This window comes from Aethalodelphis obliquidens, unplaced genomic scaffold (genome assembly GCF_003676395.1).
Source record: "Aethalodelphis obliquidens isolate GAN/ISIS:26980383/991018 unplaced genomic scaffold, ASM367639v1 scaffold13, whole genome shotgun sequence".
Classification (NCBI taxonomy): domain Eukaryota; kingdom Metazoa; phylum Chordata; class Mammalia; order Artiodactyla; family Delphinidae; genus Aethalodelphis; species Aethalodelphis obliquidens.
The window spans coordinates 12,158,310-12,180,324 of NW_020837957.1; the positions used below are offsets into that span (position 1 = coordinate 12,158,310).

The 22,015-nt window shown below is 36.9% G+C and overlaps 1 protein-coding gene across 1 annotated transcript in view; it reads right to left on the reverse strand.

Annotated features, from left to right (window-relative positions):
* Positions 1-9,568: 9,568 nt before the first annotated feature.
* The window catches only part of SLC44A5 (solute carrier family 44 member 5), a 159,859-nt gene continuing 147,412 nt past the window's right edge, over positions 9,569-22,015 (reverse strand). Inside the window, exons 16-21 of the mRNA XM_027114094.1 lie at positions 21,074-21,177; positions 19,936-20,009; positions 19,249-19,319; positions 19,028-19,116; positions 17,605-17,689; positions 9,569-11,177 (exon numbers count right to left, since the gene is read on the reverse strand). Of these exons, the coding sequence (XP_026969895.1) occupies positions 11,071-11,177; positions 17,605-17,689; positions 19,028-19,116; positions 19,249-19,319; positions 19,936-20,009; positions 21,074-21,177 (530 nt within the window). The 3' untranslated portion in view covers positions 9,569-11,070. The remainder of the gene's footprint in view (positions 11,178-17,604; positions 17,690-19,027; positions 19,117-19,248; positions 19,320-19,935; positions 20,010-21,073; positions 21,178-22,015) is intronic.

The following is a 22,015-nucleotide window of genomic DNA, read 5'->3' on the forward strand; positions in this document are numbered from 1 at the left end:
GTTTTAAAGCTGGTGTGGTGGTGCTAAATTCTCTTAGCTTTTGCTTGTTTGTAAGGCTTTTGATTTCTCCATCGAATCTGAATGAGAGCCTTGCTGCGTAGAGTATTCTTGGTTGTAGGTTATTCCCTTTCATCATTTTAAATATATTGTGCCACTCCCTTCTGGCCTGCAGAGTTTCTGCTGAAAAATCAGCTGATAGCCTTTTGGGGATTCCCTTGTATGTTATTTGTTGCTTTTCTCTTTTTGCTTTTAATATTTGTTCTTTGTCTTTAATTTTTGTCAGTTTTGATTAATGTGTGTCTTGCAGTGTTCCTCCTTGGGTTTATCCTGTATGGGATTCTCTGCACTTCCTGGACTTTACTGACTGTTTCCTTTCCTATGTTAGGAAACTTTTCGTTTATTATTTCTTCATATATTTTCTCAAGCCCTTTCTGTCTCTCTCCTTCTTCTGGGACCCCTGTAATGTAAATATTGGTGCATTTAATATTGTCCCAGATGTTTCTGAGTCTGTCCTCATTTTTTTTCATTCTTTTTACTTTATTCTGTTCCACAGAAGTGATTTCCATCATTCTGTCTTCCAGCTCACTTATTTGTTCTTCTACCTCATCTTTCTGCTATTCATTCCTTCTAGTGTATTTTTCATTTCAGTTATTGTATTGTTCATCTCTGTTCATTAAACCTTCTTGCTCTTTATTAAACAGTTCTTGTATCTTCTTGCTCTGTGCCTCTATTCTTTTTCTGAGATCTTGCATCATCTTTACTATTATTATTCTGAATTCTTTTTCAGGCAGATTGCCTATCTCCATTTCACTTAGTTCTTCTGGGGTTTTATCTTGTTCCTTCGTCTGGAACATATTTCTCTGCTGTCTCATTTTGTCTAACTTTTTGTGTTTGTGGGCTCATTTCCACAGGCTGCAGGATTGTAGTTCTTCTTGCTTCTGGTGTCTGCCCCCTGGTGGGTGAAGTCGGTCCAGACACTTGTGCAGGTTTCCTGGTGGGGGTGACTGGTGCTTGCCCACTGGTGAGTGGAGCTGAATCTTGTCCCTCTGGTGGGCAGGGCCATGTCAAAGGGCATGCCTAGAGGTGGCTGTGGGCTCAGAATGACTTTAGGCAGCCTTTCTGTTGATGAGTGGGGCTGTGTTCCCACCCTGTTGGTTGTTTGGCCTGAGGCATCCCAGCACTGGCGCCTGCAGGCTGTTGGTTTGGGCCAGGCCTTGATGCCAAAATGGCAACCTCTGGGAGAGCTCACACTGTGGAATATTCCCTAAGGGCCTCTGCCATCAGTGTCCTTGCCCATGCAGTGGTCCAAAGCTGACCCCTGCCTCCCCAGGAGACCCCTAAGACCTGCAGGTAGATCTGACCCAGGCTTCTGTGGAGTCACTGCTTTGCCCTGGGTTTCAGTGCCTGTGAAACCTTGGGTGTACCCTCCAAGAGTGGAGTCTCTGTTTCCCCCAGTCCTGTGCAGCTCCTGCACTCAAGCACTGCTAGCCTTCATAGTCAAATGCTCTGTGGGCTCCTCCTCCTGATGCCAGACCCCCAGGCTGGGGATCCTGACATGGGGCTCAGAACTTTCATTCCTGTGTGAGAACCTCTGTGATAGAATTATTTTCCAGTTTATGGGTCACCCACCCAGCAGGTATAGGATTTGATTATATTGCAAAAGCATCCCTCCTACTGTTTCATTGTGTCTTCTTCTTTGTGTTTGGATGTAGAATATCTTTTTAGTATATTCCAGTCTTTTTTTGTCGATGGTTGTTCAGCAGTTAGTTGTGATTTTGGTGTTTTCATGAGAGGAGGTGAGCTCAAGTCGTTCTACTCTTTTATTTTGTCTCCAATCCTCAGACATTTTCTTTCAGGAAAATTTTATTGATACACAAATCTAACTAACACTTGAAAATGTATGCTCTTGTTATGGGTCATAGATGACTTCAGGCTCTGTACAACAGAGTTCTCCAAATAAAAATCTTCATTAGCCAGTAGGAAGTAAATAATCCAGAAATAGAGGTCAGCTCGGTTCTTCCTCAGCTGAGCTGCAGGAAAAACAGCAAATACAGTACAATAGTGCTATAGTCTTTCTGATAGCTTTCCTATCTACACCAAATCTCTGGAAATTTTCAAAGATCCAGCAATTCCATTCCTGGGTATCTGTTTGTGGCCCAGGAGGGCTGCTCAGCTCCTACTTCTTGCATCCTCCTCCTCCTCCCTATCCCCCCTTTCTTTCTCCCTCAGCCTCTGCCAGGTACTCATGGTGCCAGCCAGGTCTGACCCAACCAGAAAGAGAACAGGGCAGGAGGGGGTGGCCTGTTCATAGTATTCTCTTATGATTTTTTTTTTTTTATCTGTGATATCAATTGTCATTTCTCCTCTTTCAATTCTTATTTTGTTCATTTGGGTCCTCTCTCTTTTCTTCTTGGCTGGCTAAAGGTTTTTCCATTTTTTTTATCTTCTCAAAAAAACAGCTCTTGGTTTTATTGATCTTTTCTACTGTTTTTTAATATTCATTTTATTTATTTCCTCTCTGATCTTTATTATTTCCTTCCTTCTTCTGACTTTGGGCTTTGTTTATTCTTCTTTTTCTAATTCTTTTAGGTGGTAGGTTAAGTTGTTTGAGATTTTTCTTGTTTCTTGAGGAAGGACTGTATCACTATGAACTTCCCTCTTATGCTTTTCCTGCATTCCATAGATTTTGTATAGTTGTGTTTTAATATTCATTTGTCTCAAGATATTTTCTGATTTCTTTGATTATATTGTTGACCTGTTGGTTTTTTAGTGGCATGTTTTTTCGTCTCCATATGTTTGTTCTTTTCCCGTTTTTCTTTCTATAGTTGATTTCTAGTTTCATACCACTGTGGTTAGAAAAAATTAATTTGATATAATTTGTATTCTCTTAAATTTGTTGAGACTTGTTTTGTGACCAAGCATGTGATCTAACCTGGAGAACATTCCATGTGCACTTTAAAATAATGTGTATTTTGCTGTTTTTGGATGGAATGTCCTCTAGATATCTATTTTTTTCTTTTTCTTTTTTATTGAAGTACAGTTGATTTACAGCATTGTGTTAGTTTCAGGTATATAGCAGAGTGACAGATATATATATATATATATATATATATATATATACACACACACACACACACATATATTTATATTCTGTTTCAGATTCTTTTTCCTTATAGGTTATTAAAAATATTGACTATAGTTCCCTGTGCTAGGTCCTTGTTGGTTATCTGTTTTATATATAGTAGGGTGTATGTGTTACTTCCAGACTCTAATTTATCCTTCCCCCCTTCCCCTTTGGTAACCATAACTTTGTTTTCTATGTCTGTGAGTCTATTTCTGTTTTGTAAATAAGTTCATTTGTATCATATTTTTAGATTCCACATATAAGCAATATTATATTTGTCTTTCTCTGTCTGACTTATTCACTTAACATGATAATCTCTAGGCCCATCCATGTGGCTGCAAATGACATTATTTCATTCTTTTTTATGGCTGATTAATATTCTATTTTGTATATAAATATACCACATCTTCTTTATCCTTTCCTCTGTCATTGGACATTTAGGTTGCTTCCATGTCTTGGCTATTATAAATAGTACTGCAGTGAACATTGGAGTTCAGGTATATCTTTTCGAATTATAGTTTTCTCCAGATATACACCCAGGAGTGGAATCCCTGGATCATATGGCAGCTCAATTTTTAATTTTTGAGGGACCTCCATACTGTTCTCCATAATGTCTGTACCAATTTACATTCCCACCAACAGTATAGGAGGGCTCCTTTCCCCCACCCCCCACACCCTCTCCAGCATTTATTATTTGTAGACTTTTTGATGATGGCCATTCTGACCAGTGTGAGGTGATAGATGGTTCCTGTTTTTTAACCAATCACCTACTCTATGTCTTTTAATTGGAGCATTTAGTCCATTGACATTTAAAGTAATTATTGATAGCTATGTACTTACTGCCATTTTATTACTAGTTTTCTGGTTGTTTTTGTAGTTCTTCTCTGTTCATTTTTTCTTTTAGTTTCTTCCCTTGTGGTTTGATGATTTTCTTTAGCAGTATCCTTGTGTTCCTTTCTTTCTAGTTTTTGTGTATCTATTTTAGGTTTTTTATTTGTGGTTACCACAGGGTTCATATATATTGACTTATAACTATATCTACTCATTTTAAACTAGTAGTCATTTAAGTTCAGACACATTCTAAAATATCTACATTTTTTACTCCCCTCCCCCACATTTTGTGTTTTTGATATCATATTTTACATTTTCATGTTTATCCCTTCCATGTTTATTATAGTTGTATTTGCTTTTTAAATTTTTTGTCTTTTAATCTTCTTACTAGCTTATTTAAGTGGTTCATCAGCCTTTTTTATATATTTGCCTTTCCTTGTGGGATTTTTCCTTTCTTACAGATTTTTACTTCTTGTTGTAGCCTTTTCTTTTCCACTTAGAGAAGACCCTTGAACATTTCTGTTAGGGTAGGTTTAGTACTGATGAACACATTTAGTTTTGCTTGTCTGAGAAGTTCTTTGTCTACCTCCTTCAATGACAATATTGCTAGGTAGAGTATCCTAGGTTGCAAGTTTTTCCTTTTCATCATGTGGAATATATCATGCCACTCTGTTCTGGCCTGCAAAATTTATTCCAAAAAATCAGCTGATTGCCTTGTAGGGGTTCTCTTGTATATGACTCTTTGTTTTCTCTTGCTGCCTTCAGAATTCTCTATCTTTAATTTTTGCCATTTTAATTATGTTATATCTTGGTGTGCATCTGTTTGGGTTTATCTTGTTTCAGACCCTCTATGCTTCCTGTACCTGGATATCTGTTTCCTTTTTCAGGTTCAGGTTGTTTTCTGCCATAATTTAATCAAATACATTTTTTGACCCCTTTTTCTCTCTCTTCCACTTCTAGGACCCCTATGTTGGTACACTTGATTTTGTCCTAGAAGTCCCTTAAACTATTCTCATTTTTTCTCCCTTTTGCTGTTCTGATTGGGTGATTTCCATTATTCTATCTTCCAGAATAGAAGAATTCTATCTTCTGGTACATTTTTTTGTATCACCTCATCTGCTGTTAATTCCTTTTAGTGTCTTTTTCATTTCAGTTATTGTATTCTTCAGTTCTGACTGGTTCTTTTTTATATTTTCTAGTTCCTTGTTAAAAATTCTCACTGTGTTCATCTATTCTTCTCTCTAATTCAGTTAGCATTTTCATTAGTAATGCTTTGAACTCTTTATCTGGTAAATTTTTTATTTCTGTTTTATTACTTATTTTTTCAGGTTTTTTTTTCTTGTTCTTTCGATTAAAACAAATTCCTCTGTCTCCTCATTTTGCTTAACTTCCTCTTTCTCTATGAAATTAGGTGAAACAGTTACCTATTGCAGTCTTGAAGGGGTGTCCTTGTGTGGGAGTTTCCCTATACAGTCTGTGTGTGCTCAATTGCTTTGGTGGGAGAGCAGGATCTGATATGAGGATGAGTCATGTTTTCCCCCAGCGTGTGCTGGCATCTGTCATCTTGGTAGGAGGGAAGGCTGGAGATGGAGGGGCTCAGGCAAGATCCAGGTGTGAGTCAGGGCTTCTCCTCTGCTCAGTGATCAGCACCACCCTATTGAGGGTGGGGGTAGGTCCCAAGTTGCTGGAGCAGAAGCCCTGAGGTTCAGGTCTGAGCTGGCTCCATTCCTTTTAAGTGTCTGCTTTCCCCAGTCCCAGCACTCGCATCCTTGTCCCAGCGGGGAGTAGTGCTGGAACAAGAGGGGCTGGCCCAGGCACTCACTGTGTGTCTGGGCACAAGCTATGTTGGCCTTAGCTACAGTCAGCAACCTAGACCGCTCCTGATGCTCTGCCAGTGTAAGCACCAGTAAGGGCTGCCCCTGCCCCACTTGGATGCCTCTCTGGGTCTGACCTACCTTCGTCCCTCACAACTGAGTTTTCTCCTTGGCCACTACAGCCCTCACCCTAGTGTGGATCTGTGCTGCAGATCCAGTGGGGCTGGTGCAGGCACTTGGCATGGGTCGGGGTGTGGGCTGTGGCAGCCCTAGGTGGAGACCTGGACCCCTTCTGATGCTCTGCCAGTGTAAGCACCAGTGATGGCTCCCACTGCCCCACTCAGACACTGCTCCAGGTCTGAGCCGCCTCTGTGCCTCACAGCTGAGATCTCACCTCAGCCACAACAGCCCTCACCCCAGGGTGGAGCTGTGTCATGAAGCAAGTGGGGCTAGAGTTGGTGCTCAGCTCACACTGGGGCTTACACCAGCCTTGAGGGAAACTGGCCAGTGTCCCCTGCAGTTTCAGTCTGCCATCTCTGCCCTGTTTTGGGAGTAAGCAAGCATGTGTGCACTCTTCATGAGTAGAGTCCAGGCTTCCCACAGCCTTCCTGTTAGTCCCACTCACTGTCCTCCAACCAGCCAAGGGGACCTGTCTTCCCAGTGTCAAACCCCAGGGCTTGGGTGCCCAGTATGTACCTTTAACCACTTACTCCCCAGAGAGGATCTCTGCCCTGTAACCTCCCTGATCTTCTGAGTTCCCTCTCAGGGGCACAGGTCCTGATCTGATCTCTTCTCACCACTTCCTACCCGATATCATGTAGATCTTTCTTACAGCCTTAGTTTTTCAGGATTCTTTCTGCCAGTTTACAATTAGTTTTCAGTGAGAATCGCTCCACATGTAGATGTATTTTTGATGTGTTCATGGTGGGGGAGGTGAGTTCTGTATCCTTCTATTCTGCCATCTTGATATCTTCCCTAGGCAAATGTTTTTTAATCCCTTCATCATAAATCATGTTGAGACATCATTCTTTTTTGTTTGTTTGGGCTAAATACATCTGTGTGATTAGTTTTACTGTAACATAGTCTGCTTCAAAGCTGTTTACCAGAAAACTGAAAAATATTTTTAATTACTGGCTTCAAATGTGTTGTTTCTTTTTTCAATAGATTTACGAATTGCATTCAGAAGGCACCCTGCTTTCTGTAACATTGCCCTCTTAGATCCTGTTAGAGATATATTTTTATACACCCTTAGCTTTTTCTGTTCTCTCCTTGAACACCAGTGCTTTTCCCAACATCTTACCTTCATTTTCTTCTTTCTGTGCACTGCTTACACATATGCAGCAGCACACATTCATTTGGCTGGAAGAATGTGGAAATTTCAAGATTACTCTAACAGTGATCAAGTCCAGGCTCACTTTAATTTATATGCAAAATGAAAACATCTTTTCATTTGATAAGCTTCTCCTACCTTTGTTAACACACGATGCTCTTAGTACCATGTAAAAGGCCAGAATATGAAGACGCCCGTGTTTTTGAGTCATCGGTGGAAGGGCATTTTACTTTGTTCACAAGATTGTTTTATCCATTTGCTTAAATTGTTCTAAATCATACAGTAGAAAAAAGGACTGGAAAAAAAAGAGCCAAGGTGTTAAAAAAAAATAGCTAGTGACTTCAAATAGTAAAATTGAATTGATTGCTTTTAAATGCGTCACATAACAGTCCCCATTCGTCCCAGCACAGAAGCCATTAGAGAAGATATTGCCAGATTCTATACTATTTTGGCTGTTTCATTTTAAGCAATTGGAAAGTCATAAATGGGGGAAAGAACAGTTCAGTTTGGCCTGATAAATTTTAAGAGGGTCCGTGACTGTGACATCATCCTGATGTCCAAGTCTTGCATAAAGTGGTACTCAGTTTTCATGAATAAATGAATTTACATTTGTTTTAATGGGGGTTGGCTTTGTTTTCTGGGTTTTGATTCACTAGCAATGAAGCTAGGTCCTGAGAGAAATCGTCAATACCCATTTTAGCCCCAAGACTAGAGACATGGTATATGGAAAGTAATTTTGGAGAAGTAATTTATTCTTGCTATATTGGTAAGATATTTCTTTTCATCAATGATTTATTCAATTGTATTCTTATAATCATATAGCTATGTTTTTAAAATACAAACCTTTGCAAACATCTGCGGATAATATTTGCAAGAAACTGGAAAATATGTCAACACCATTTCATATCCATGGTCTGCAATAATGATTTTTGTTCAATTTTGTCCCCATATCTTATGCCAACAAAGACTGATTTATAAAGCATCCAGAGTCAGATAATACTAAAGATAATTGCTATGCCTGGTTAGAGTTTAAGAGCAATTTCCTGAGGCACCACTTGTAAAAGTGAAAGAACATACATTGGAATGAGTGCTGGTCAACTATATAGTAAAAGAAAAATAAGGAATTGTTGCATACAGCCTGCTTTCCAATATTATTTTAAATAATAACTGCATTACGCCTGAGGATCCTACAGAACCTTTAATAGTGTGATTTCACAAACTCTTTTTAAAACTTTCTAGGCACATAGAAAAATCAAATCAGTCATAGTCCAATTTCAAACAATTTATTTACAAATATGATCAGTGCTTTATCATCTAAAAGTGGGACTTATTAAAATATAAAGCAGGTTTGGATTTCTTCTGGAAACCAAATGATATTTTTATTTTAAATAAGAAAAGAACCAGTAGCTATATTAACAAACATCTTATTAGATATAGGACATTTTATTTCATTTTATTTATTTTTTAAAAAAATAATTAATTAATTTTTGGCTGCATTGGGCCTTCATTGCTGCACGCAGGCTTTCTCTAGTTGTGGCGAGAGGGGGCTACTCTTCATTGTGGTGCACGGGCTTCTCATTGCAGTGGCTTCTCTTGTTGCGGAACACGGGCTCTAGGCGCGTGGGCTTCTGTAGTTGTGGCTTGTTGCGGGCTCTAGAGCGCAGGCTCAGTAGTTGTGGCGCACAGGCTTAGTTGCTCTGGGGCCTGTGGGATTTTCCCAGAGCGGGGCTGGAAACTGTGTCTCCTGCACTGGCAAGCGGATTCTTAACCACTGCGCCACCAGGGAAGTCCCAATATAGGACATTTTAAAACAACCTTGAAAACTGCAACATTTATGTTTTCATTTAAAGAAACCTATTAAATTTTAAAGAAAAATTAAGTTTGAAGACTTAACATATAATTAATTCAATTTTAAAATAGACTCATAGATTTGTTAAGGAATATCCGAACCTAAGAAAATTTTTAGCCTGAGCTAAACCAGCGATAGGGACACTTAATCTTGCCTTAGAAAGTATTATTAATTTGTGTTCACATTTTTTATATTCTGTAAACTTATCCCTGCCTTTAAAATGATGAGATTTGCTTCTTATGAATGTTGGCCAAACCAAATGTGGGACTGAGCAAACTTTTGGCAAATTAAAACAAAGACCAACTAACTAATTTAGGCTGTTGTTTGGGTTTTTAAAAAACTCCATTTCTTATCCATTTAGCTTTGACTTATTTACTTTGTATAAATTATCAGCTTCAGTTATTTGGTTTGGCAATCAGTGCACAGCTAGAGAAAAAGTGGAAAACAAGTTTAAAGATAAATCTAGATTTAAAAAAAAAACCTAGATATTTGATACAGAGGAGATTTTGTCATGATGATAGATGGGTTTTTCTAGCTTAAAGAAATAAAAAAGCAAAGAGCTTTTTCTTATCTAAATCTTTATTAGAAGAAAAAACAAATAGATTTAAAACAATGAGTAACAACAAATTTCATTAAATATTAAACAGTTTAGTTATCAAAGATATTTAGGCAATATGTTCCTAATATTTCTGCACAGCAGAAGCATACTGACTATAGAGCTCAGACTGTCTTGTGCTCATATGAGTTCGTTTTTGGCATAAAAGAATATCCAAAGTCACATTTAAATATAATAGATAAACTGCTAGGAACTTACTATAGAGTCTCAAAGCTTTCACAAATTATCATTGTGTGATTGACATTCCCTTAGGGTGAATGTTTTATGGACTCTTTCTGTAACACTGAGTAACAAACTGAAATCATTTTCTTTAAAGTTAGTACTAATAAAATTATTTAAAATTGAATTAGAAATTATGTTCTTGTTCATATTAGCACAATAAAAAGTAACATGAATAAACTGATTATTTCATATCAAAAGTTAGAAAATGGAAATAACATACATAGAACGCTCATTGATGATAATAAACAATCATTTAAAATGGAGCTATTCAGTACATGACATCTGTGAGCACCCTTTCTAGGGGTAAAGTTTCCCTTTGTAATTTCTTCAAGTTTCCCTTTCCAATCTGTGTAAAACACTGAGAAATGTAGTCTTATACCTATTGTATTTTCAAATATCTATCATAGAAAAGATTACATTTTAAACTCACTTTTAGTAAAAAAACAAACCTAACAAGTGTCCTTTCAGGTTTTTTTCTTGCGTGTAGTACACATTCATGAATGTCCACTAGGCGCAAGGGAAATTGTTTATGCTGCAAAATGTAGTCTATATAGTGAGGATATCAAACATACTGAAATGACAAATGGTTTTCAACCAGTGAGCTAAGAAAAAAACAAATGCAAGAAGACTTGTTTTAATCACTAAACATTGCAGGATTCTTTTTTTTTTAACAATGTGTGTAAACTTGCCCACAAAAGCTGGGTAATATTAAACAGCCAGTAAGGCACTTTGTCAGAGAGGACTAAGTCGTAAAGGCTGGATGATTGACAATTTGTTTAATAGGAAACAGTCTATACTTAGAGCAAAATCTGGAATGTGGCGCTCCTTTTACCGATTTATTGTCAAACAGGAGTGGGGAAAACTTTAAAATCTTCTGTTTTACTTTGTTTACCAATTTTCCCTGCAGAAGTCTTTTAGTTGTAATTTTAAAAATATATTAGGAGCTACCAATTTAAATAATGTATCATTTTTCAATCTAATATTTAAAACAATATTAACATATTCACTAGCATTTTCAAAACATCCTAGCCATTCTATTTAAAAATGAATTACAAAACAAAAGATCTTAGTATAAAAAATGTTCCGTGTTATTAACAATTCCCTTGCAACTTCTGATGGCTTCACGTATTACAGTATAAGCTTTGGTATAAAACATGCAAATAAAAGCCAACAAGGTCGTGAATACAGTGTTCCATACACAAAGCACTTATGAAACAAGTGTAGCACATACACAGCAGATGAGGGAAAGGTAACACCGCTGCAGGATGACCAGAGTTTGCACTTCTACTGCTTCTTAGTTTGTGCATTTTGCTCGTTCAAAATCTTCAGCAGAGATTGACTCATGTAATAGGGTCTTTCAGCAGAACCATCGTTTCTTTCTAAATCTTCCACTAGGAGGAAGAATGGCACAGGGTAAATATCAAAGCAAAACTGTAAGAGAAGTAACATCGCCATCTGCTGCATACTTGCTTTACAGCAGTTCAAAATGTTATTCTAAAAAACAGCATAGTTTGGCATCAACATTATTGTAAACATAACTATGAGAAAACAATCAGCCCTTGTTATTATATCAATAAGATATTATCTCATTCTGTGTACCAGGTCTGATTCTGCCAATAGCACGTGCCTCTCAGCTGCATGATTAAGGAAATAAGTTTTATCTTCTTTTAGAGAGCAAATGTAACTACACAAAAAACAAGATGTATGAGGAATTTCTAAATTCACCTTCAAATTCCTAAAAAGTATGATGTATTCAACTTGCCTTCTAAGTTACCATATTAGTTCAAGATTGCTTTTGTTTTTCGAGCAACAATTTAGGTGGTACAGTTTTTTTTTTTTTAAAGATTTGTAAATTTTCAATATATTTCAAATCTTTGAACCCAAAATTTTTAGAAGTATGGCTCTGTTTTTTCAGTTATTATCTTAATTTCTTTATAAGAAAGTGGCTTTTAAATTTTTCTCAACTCATTTTTCTCTATATTTCAATTATACAAAGAAGTAATTAATGAAAAATATTTTTCTAACTAGAATTAAGCACATAATATAGTTAAAACTTCTATACTTAGAGATTTTTAAAGAATATTTATTAAGAATATTGAACCAAACGACATTGCTTTTCCTATGATTTTGCAACCAAGGGTTATATTATTAAAATATAGCCAAGTTTAGAATGTATCTATCTCCATATAGTTCAGTGAATACTTTTACTGTGGAGAATTTTCTGGTCTAATCAGCAGATTTAAATGTTAAGCATTTAAAACATGGGCCCCCATCTAGTACCAAGGATCTAAAATACAGAAGTTATGATTGTTAGAATTCTCCAAATTAATCTCCTTTGTCTTTCTCAATTTTCTAACTCCTAGAACAGCCAGGCTTATAAGGAAAAAATAGGCCAAATGATTTCACACATGTTGATTTATATTTTATGCAAGTGATTTTCCAACTTTTATGTGTCTCAGAATCACTAGAGAACTTTATAATAATTCACAAGCTGCCCCACACCCAAATACTTAGAATCTCTTGGGGTGGGGGGGGCACATGTATCAATATTTATAACAATTTCTCAGAGTGATTCTGATACGTACACAAAAAATTTAAAATTGTTTCATCATTATGAATTTTTCAACTACTCCTAAAAGGGGACTTATTCCTTATAATTTTTCAATATTTAAGTTAGAGGTAACCATTTTACTAGATTTTTGTTGTGAACCCTGTATTACTGAATAATAAAATAATAACTATCTAGAAAGATAGGTTATCACTGTTCTCTGAATTATACTTCAAGGAGCATGAGAGTGAAGAAGGTATTAGCCAAGGTATGAAGCCAAATGACACTTTTGATTGCAGTAATCTCAAGAAAGCAAGCCAAGAGCAAGACGGTGGCCATAGAAGGACCAATATTTTGAAAATCTCCCCTATTCATTAGCTTCTTGCTATTAAGCTGCTATGAAGTCAGTCTAAATCTAGGTTCCCACACTTCAGGGTCATTAAATAAATTACTATTTATATTTATAACAATAATACATTTCTGACTCTCTTCTTGGATACATGGATCATATATCAGATCAAAATGTTAGATCAACATGTTCCTTTCTGTCAAGACATAAATAATCCTTATATACAAACTTAGTGTAAAAGCCAAAAGGATACTATTGATTCAATGCTCCTTTTGGGGTACATTGTTACACTGTTTGCCATGTCATATGCACTTGCACATAGGAGATGGATAGGCAAAGTACGTGAGTGTCTGATTCATGCTTTGCTACGCCAGAGCCTGGTTTGTTGCTCTGGCCAGCAAGGGTGGAGTATGAAAGTAACTCTCCTCCTAAACCCTTCAGGAAGAGATTTCCTAACCTACAGTATGCCTCTTGTAAAGGTACAAGATGAGGTACCTATGAAGGGCTAATATTTCCTTAGGGTAAAATCTGAAGTGTCTTTCTTATCTTTTCTCTTTCTTCACCGAAAGTTAAGCTAAAATTAAACTTTTTATAGAAAAAAGCCACATCATCTCTTTAATCTAGAAACTCATAACAGATATAATCACTCTTCTGAAACAGATCCATACCCATTTTCTATATGATGGGCATAGGAAAATAGGGATTTATCTCTATTTGGGTTACAGACAAATGGCATGAGTTATGTGGCCATCTCAGTTCTGCTCAGAATATTTTCATGGTGGCCAGAGGTTCATATTATTGGAAATGACATTCCAGAACTCAGATTCAACTTCACTATAGATATAATTTCACTAAAACAAAATGGCCTATGAAGGTTCCACAGTAAGTTTTACCTAGTAATGCAGCCTATGGAACCTGTATAACATTAATGTCTATATGTTTGTTATGGTCTCGAATCACTTACTGAAATATACTTCCTAGGGAACCATTAATACAAGTTTAATCACAGTTTAGAATGTTGTCCACTAGCTTGAACAGTATAAATATAACCATAGCACCATATTTACAAATTTAGTACCATATGCTGGTTAACTATAAATCAATCTTTTTATGGCTAATTGATTACACATTTATAGTGCTTTCAAAAATTTCCTGAATACCCTTTACAAATATACATTTATAAAAAGAAAGGCTATCAAAATGCTGCAATGGGAAACAGCATGCCAAGTTATAAAAGTTTTGGAAACACTTTCAGCTATAGACTTTAAAAAAATGTGTGACATTTACACCTCGCTCTTCAGCTGGGACCACTATAAAGTAAAGTATCCTAGTTCACAGAGGCTACTGTCATCAATTGCCTGATACCTCAGATGGTACCAAGTTCTCGCTTTTTAGGAATAAGCACTGAAATTTCACATTACTTAAAAGCATCATTTTCAAATACAAATGACCTAATTTACAAAACTTCTACTTAAAAATGAATGGCACTGTTTGGAGCTTTTCTACTCTTTCTGCTTCTGGGGAACTAGTTGCTTCTTGTTCAGAATTCCGTGCAGGGTAGGGGTTATGAAGTAGGGTTTTTCTGTAGATCCATCATTTCTTTCCAGATCTTCACCTGTATATGCAGCAGCCAAAGCAGGCAAAAGCAGCAACAGCAGCAGAACAATTATATGCATTTTTATAAATTGGAGAGTCGAACAGGGAAAAATCAGAGAAAGCAGTGTTAGAAAGTCAAATATAAGACAAATTAGTGCAGTTAAGTAGCTGATGCTGGTCAAAGTAAGAAGCTTCAACCTCTGCCAGGAAGCACTGAAACTTCCTAAATCCCACCCACTCCAAAGAGGTTTATTTTGATAGTTTAAAGGTTAATAAGATCTTTTATGTCCTTTCAAATGTGTTATCTTTAAATTCTAACGACTGTTCATTTCAGAGAGGTAAATTGCCACATCCTCTGAGATGAAGCTGAATAAAAAGTATGGTGTGATAAATGTAGAGAATAATTGAATTTCAGAGTTCAAAGTCTGTTTTAATGGTAATTCACACCCTCATGTTACAGATGAAGAAACTGAGACCCAGGGATGTAAAATGATTCTCCTGAAATTGAAAGCTCTGGGGCAACAGGATGAGGTGAGGACCCAGTCTCTTGACACCTACTTCAGTTCTCATCCTACTTAACTAAATGGTGTCCTGTCCTAAATCCTTGTAGTTTACCTCAGATTATATTCAAAAGCTAATACAGTGTTTGCTGACTTCTGTAATACATGAGTTTATATTCCTGCTTTGCTTAGGCTAATAATAAAATGATGGATATTCACTGAGCACACATCTGTTGGGTGATTGGGGACAAACATGAGAATGATGCTGAGAAGCAAGGAGAAGTTTGCATGGAATTAAATTTCCTGCAGATACATATAATTCACAGCTGATAATATCTATCTCAATAAATATATAAATGCAACTTGAAACTGTTTTGACTAGTATATTAAAAATATTATGCTATTTTAGCCTTTATTTATTATGAAATACAGGATAAGAAGTATCATATAAAACCATATAGCATAATCACAGATTTATGGAATAAATCTAAGTTATTTTTCATCATACTCTCTTAGGAATGGTTGGATTATTGGTTTATTAGATTTTTACATTAGATTTCACAGTGACTTTCCCCACATACAAAATGAAAAGCTAAGAAGGGAACATGATAGATGCTGAACATTTTTGTTCTTTTTTCCTTAATCATATTTCTATATCTTATATCACATATCATATGTTGTATATTTATATCATTATTACTTTTGAGGGATTGGTAGGAACTGTGGTATCAATCACATAATAATGAAAATAATCATCTACAACTATTGTTTTTTTCCCATCCTGGGACCAGAATTCTCATCGCCTTGTAATGTTGAAAGGATGCTATGTCTCTATAAATGAAGTGTTTGTTTGCAAATGGTTTGCATTTTTAAAATCACCAGTTTTCTGGCAGTCAAGAAAATAGGTATAAAGAGGTATATATTTTTTAAAAAGGTACAGTTCCACACAATCATAATTTGCCTTAGAGTATCATTTAAGAAGAAAATTTTCCAAAGTTAGATGTTGCCCATAGTAACAGCTGCAGAGGGAAGAAAAATACAATTTGGCTTCTCTTGTTCTTTATTATCAAAGACAAGAACATCCAAAAAGAAACTATTCACATTCAACACACAATGTGTTAAATAAGGCTGAAATTATACCTGCTTTTCAAGAAGTTGGCAATTAGTAATATAGATGAGTGGAAAACATTTCTTAGTGCTCAAATTTAAAATCTACTGTCAAAATTAAAATCTACAAGATTTGCCAAAGCTTCCAAAGATTGGAAACTGATAGGTTCTAAACATTTCCCAGGATGCATTTTGAGAAAACTTTTCAGTTACAAGAATCAGGAAGATCCCAGTGGGCTCTACCAGTTTCATTCCCATGATTAGCATTTGAGATGAAAGGAGAGACCTCTGAACATTCAAGATCTGTCTCTTCTGTGTCTTAAGCTACCTTATTCCCATGCTCCTTCTTCCACCTCATACCTGAGCTGAAGTTTGTTCATGTGGTATTTTGTAGATGGCTTTTCCTGACAAACCACTGAAGCACTAGGAAAAGATTAAACATTCCAGTTCCATTTATAGCCAGAGGAAGAGCTAACTTGTACACAAAGTTCTCCTGATTAATTTGTCCAGTTATTGAAAATTGATTTGTTAAATGTTCAGAAAAAAAAATCAAACCATTTTCTAGAAGGTTTTTTCCTTCAATATATCTCCCTAAAGTTAGTATCTTTAGGGAGATATATATATATATCCTCTCCTGACCCCAGCATGCAGTTGGTGCTGTGAGTTACACTAAAAAATAAACTGTTCATTTTATACAAGTAGATCACTCAGTAATGCCCTGTCATAGAATGTTTTCTCTGCTTCTCTTAAGAGCAATGTGCCAGAGAAATAATCTCTCAGGGGGTATTAGTTGTAGGGCTAACAAGTTCTGTTCTTTCACCTGTGACCCTACGTTATCTAGGTTGAAGGTAAGGACAGATCAAGCTCCTGATGGGCACTAGGTTCTCCAGGGCTTTTAAGATGAGGTGTTGGGGCTTCCCTGGTGGCGCAGTGGTTGAGAGTCTGCCTGCTGATGCAGGGGACACGGGTTCGTGCCCCAGCCCGGGAAGATCCCACATGCCGCGGAGCGGCTAGACCCGTGAGCCATGGCTGCTGAGCCTGCGTGTCTGGAGCCTGTGCTCCACAACGGCAGAGGCTACAACAGTGAGAGGCCCGTGTACCGCAAAAAAAAAAAGATGAGGTATTAATAGAAAACATATTCATTCTGCATACGTGAGGTGCACATGCCACATAGAAGCACAGTGAAGAAGTCAGTGATGAAAGCTCTATTGAAGTATTTTAACACTATGCGTCAGAGTTGATCTAGCCATTTCCTAAACATGCCTCTCTATGAATCCTATCTATTTGTCATCGTGTTACCCAGTGTGAATTGGCCCCATGTGTCTTTGAAACCATTGCCAGCTTGGCTTTATCAGAAGGTATAAAGGCTGTCCTCAGAGTCCCCAAAGCCCAGCCTCAAAGCCCAGTTATGTCTTCAGTTGTTAATAAAGCACAACAGAAGCCAGTCATTATTATAAATTTGAAAACATTAGGAAATTAAAATAATTTCATGCTAACACCATGCCATGATGCCTGACCCTCCAGTGCTTTGCAAACTCCATCTCTGAGCCTTTAACGTTTACAAAGCATCTACTAGACAATGTCTCTTTCCAAATAAACTGTTTTGCAGTTTCAGCCAGGTCATAGCAAATCCACAAGCCAGCTAAAAGACTGGGTCTTAACCTTTTCATCTTTTGGTTATCCACCAGAGGGGGAAAACACATATACTGAAAACTTACAGAAGCAGATGAAAATTGTTTCAATACACATTGCATAGACGCTGAAGAATCCATGTGCAATTAGGTAAGATCCAATCATGACTGTCTGTAAATGAGCAGAGAAGAGAATGAAGATGCCATTAACTTGTCCAAAAGAACAATAATGCAGTTTTAAATAAAATCATGATGAGGACGCTTTGAAATACTCTGTGTTGGAAAAGATTTCAATATAGGAATGTACAAAATTCAATGATAAAGTTTTTGAGTGCCTTTGTACTGGGATTTAAACAAAATGTACTAGTTTACCTGCCAATTTTCTTATCACTATCCCCAGTGCCTACCAAAAACATCCCAGATTTAGGATCCTGCACACTGAGGCAGTAAAGCATAGGAGTTAAGAGCATACACTGCCTAGGTTTAATCACAGCTCAGGCACTCACTCGACAAGTCACCTAACATCTCTGGGCTTCCTACATAAGATTGTTGGTGGGGAAAGGGAGAATGTGAGTAATAATGGTATTTATGACACATGGATTGAGTGAGTTAATATACTGTAATAGATCTCGCAGGGCTCCCCCCAGGTCCTCTCCAGATGCCACATCTATCCCCTAGTTGTTGGGAATGTATGTAGGCTGCTGATGACTCAGCTGTTTTGCTCACTAGGAATTGCTCTTGCAGGGAACTGCCTCACCCAAGGTTACACCATCATTCAGAGGGCAACCCCTGGCCAACGGTTGCCTGATGCAGCATACAGAGGCCTAGTCCCTTTGTCAGAATTTCCTGTAATTATGTCTGAGGCTTCAGCTATAATTGCCGCATGGGTCAGCTTCTTCTTTTGCCTGGGCCTGTCCTCCTCACTTCCTTTCAAGTGTATCTCAGGAGAGCACTTCATAATAAGCCTTCTGCATGCAATCCTCTGTCTCAGGGGTTGCTTCCAAGGGACCCCAGCTCTAAAGCAGAATGAGGCTTGGCCTCAAAGTAAGACCAATCATGTTAGCTATCATTATTTCTCCTATTCCTTTTTGGTTTTTTATTTTGCCATTTCTCATAAATCAGAGTCAATGTTACCCAGACGCTATAGAATGAATTGTGTCCCCTCAAAATTCATATGTTGAAACCTAATCCCCAAAGTGATGGCATCTGGAGGTGGGGCCTTCAGGAAGTAATGAAGTCACAATGAAGGAGCCCTTGTGAATGTGATTAGTGCGCTTATAAGAGAAGACAGGAGAGATGAAATCTCTCTCGACCATGTTAGGATACTGCAAGAAAGTGTCCCTTTGCAAATTAGGAAGAAAGCTCTCACCAGGAACTGAATCTGTGGGCACCTTGATCTCGGACTTCTCAGTCTTCAGAACTGTGCGGAATAAATCCCTGTTGTTTAAGCCACCCAGTCTATGGTATTTTTGTTGTAGCAGCCCAAACTTACTAAGACATCAGCTCTTACCAGCAAAGGTACCCAGTAGTAATTTAAAGATGTTGGTCCTACGATAATCATTGGGAGTCTTTCTGTGAAGAGTAGAAAGGCCAGGACACCTAGAGTGAAAAGGCAGAACATGTATATTGTGCATTTGCAAAGGAACATAGCTTTTTGTAGTAAAGAAGTTTTTCTAAGCACATGTTAAACTTATTACTACTACTACTACTATTACTAATACTACTACTTACCTATACACCCAGCAACTAGAATCTTCCCCAGGATTAGTACAAAGTCTGTCACTCTATCCATAACTGCAACTCTGAGAATCAGAAAAAAGAAAGTATAATTTTGTGTTTAAATTATATTTGTTATCAGAAATTTATGAGAGTAAATAATTCATGAGTTCATTTTGATGTGTCTTTGCTGAAATTTTATTTGGCCTTTGTTAAATGCAAGAAATGAAGTTAGAACCCAGGCATGATTTTCTGACTTATTTATAATGGAGTAAACAGAAGATGGCATTGTAAGGCTGTCAGGTGCTATTGGTGGTGTCAGCATTTCTCTCTCTAATTCGAGGACTATGGATACCCTGAATCCTGAGGATGGCTGCACTGGTTCTCTGATTTTGTTCACTCAGACTCTGTCAATTTTGGGAGGGGGGAATAGTCAGAAGCATGATGATAATGTTCATGTGGGGAATTTCTTGAGCATAGGGGATACTAAAAATGAATAAGTGCCAGTGGGTATAAAGGCATAGGTGGATGATGGGAGCAATAATTCTAAAACATATGAAGAAATTAGTGGTGTGAAGGTGAAGATTTAAATCTATTAAAATAAAAGATAAGATTCATGTCTAATAAGACCACCAACATGTGAAGTATGGATGCTAAAGCTTCACCAAATCATCTACTGCCATGCTCAACCTGATTACTTACTTTAAAATATTTCTCATCAGCAGATTGAAAGCATCTCTCGCTGACCTGCAGAAGTTTTTGCCATATATTGCAATCTGAGGAAGACAGTTGATATTATTCTGGAGTCAGTAACGTAATTTAACAAGACCAACAGACAATCCAGTGACAGGAACATGAATTAATTCTGTCACCCACACAGTTATTCTCATTCCTTTTTCCAACAGTTGGGTTCATGGGAGGCTTGGGCAGTGTGTGTCCTCAACTCTGCACAACTCTCAGAGTCATTGACAATAAGGTATGTTTTGGTTGCTAGTTGCCCTTAACTCCATGGGGATTAGACAGCTTCAAACAGGTAGATCTTCGTCGCAAATCCCAGGACACAGCTTCTGTCTTTGAAGTGTTTTGGCTATGGTTTGTTGCTGAATGGGTTAAACGTTGTAGCGTTCACATTAAAAACTACTCTCAGGAAACCCAGTGCCTTCTAATACACTTGCTTTATTGATTAAAAGGCTCAATACAATATTCTCACTGGAGGTATATTAATGACTCTTTGAATGTCCATAACTATTTGAATCACCCATGCAGACCCTATATCACTGTGATAATATGCAAGTGTTATAAGGTTGTAGCTGCTAAATTTTAGAATAATATTTTTGGATCCCCTATTTAAAAAGAAATCTCTTTAGAAGCCTCCATATTCCCATAGGAAATAAGTAACAAATTCAGCTATGCATTATCAGTTCCCACACATTTCAAAATAAGAATCATAAAAAGAAATAGACCCTTCCTTAAAAATATGTAAATCCCAGAATTAGAAGAATATTTTCTTTTCACAGTGAAACATAGACTAGGTAAGCTTTCCTCCCACTAAACTATGTCAAATACAAACAAAATCATTTTCAATCTAGCACATTTTTTTACTTCTAAGGTAAATAATATTTTCCCTCTCCAAAAAGGTATTGAAGGTAATAATGAACTACAGTTAAGTTACTGTCTCAACTAGGAAAACATAGCCCTGAATGATGCATTGGATTCACAAATTCTTATAACAACATGGTGATTCAACTGCTTGATGCACAAGTGCTTTAGAGATGGAAATGTAGACATGGGGTTTGGGTTTGCAAAGAAGCAGTTTAGTAAATAAAAATAAGCTACTTACCATAACATAGGCATTTCTGTTCAAAAACTTTACTGCTTTTTCTAAACACCAGAAACAGCATCTCAGGCAGCATTTTAGGAATTTAGAAATGTTGTTCTGGGCCTCTATGAGAAGGAGATATTTAAACCTATTAATGATTTGCAAACTCTAGGAATCAAAAAAATATAGTAAAATTTTAAGTGTGCTTTAAAACTTTTTTAATTGCAGTGAAATATACATAAGATTTACCATTTTAACCATTTTTAAGTGTACAATTCAGTAGCATTTAGTACATTCACGATTTTGTGAAATTACCATCACTATCAATTTCCAGAACTTTTCATCATCTCATATAGAAACTCTGTACCCATTAAACAATAACTCCTCATTCTCCCTTTCTCCCAGTCCCTGGTAACCTCTGTCATACTTCCTGTCTGTATGAATTTGCCTCTTCTAGATACCTCATATAAGTAGAATCATACAATATTTGTCCTTTTGTGTCTTGCTTATTTCACTTAGCATTCAATTATCAAGATTCATTATTACATTTATTTTTAGAGCTGAATAACATTTCATTGTATGTATATGTCACATTTTGCTTATTCCTTTATCTGTTAATGGAAATTTGGGTTGTTTCTACCTTCTGGCTATTGCAAATAATGCTCCTATGAACACTGGTGTGCAAGTATTTGTTTGAGTCCCTGCTTTCAATTATTTTGAGTATATATGTAGAAGTGGAATTGCTGGCTCATATGGCAATCAAATTTTTGACTTTTAAAGGAATCACCATACTGTTTTCCACAGTGGCAAATCAGTGGTGATTTTACATTCCCACCAGCAATGCACAGGTGTTCCAATTTATCCTCACCCTACAAAAATTTGTTATTTTTCATTTTTTGATACTAGACATTCTAATGGATATGAATTGGTACCTCACTATGGTTTTGATTTGCATTTCCCTAT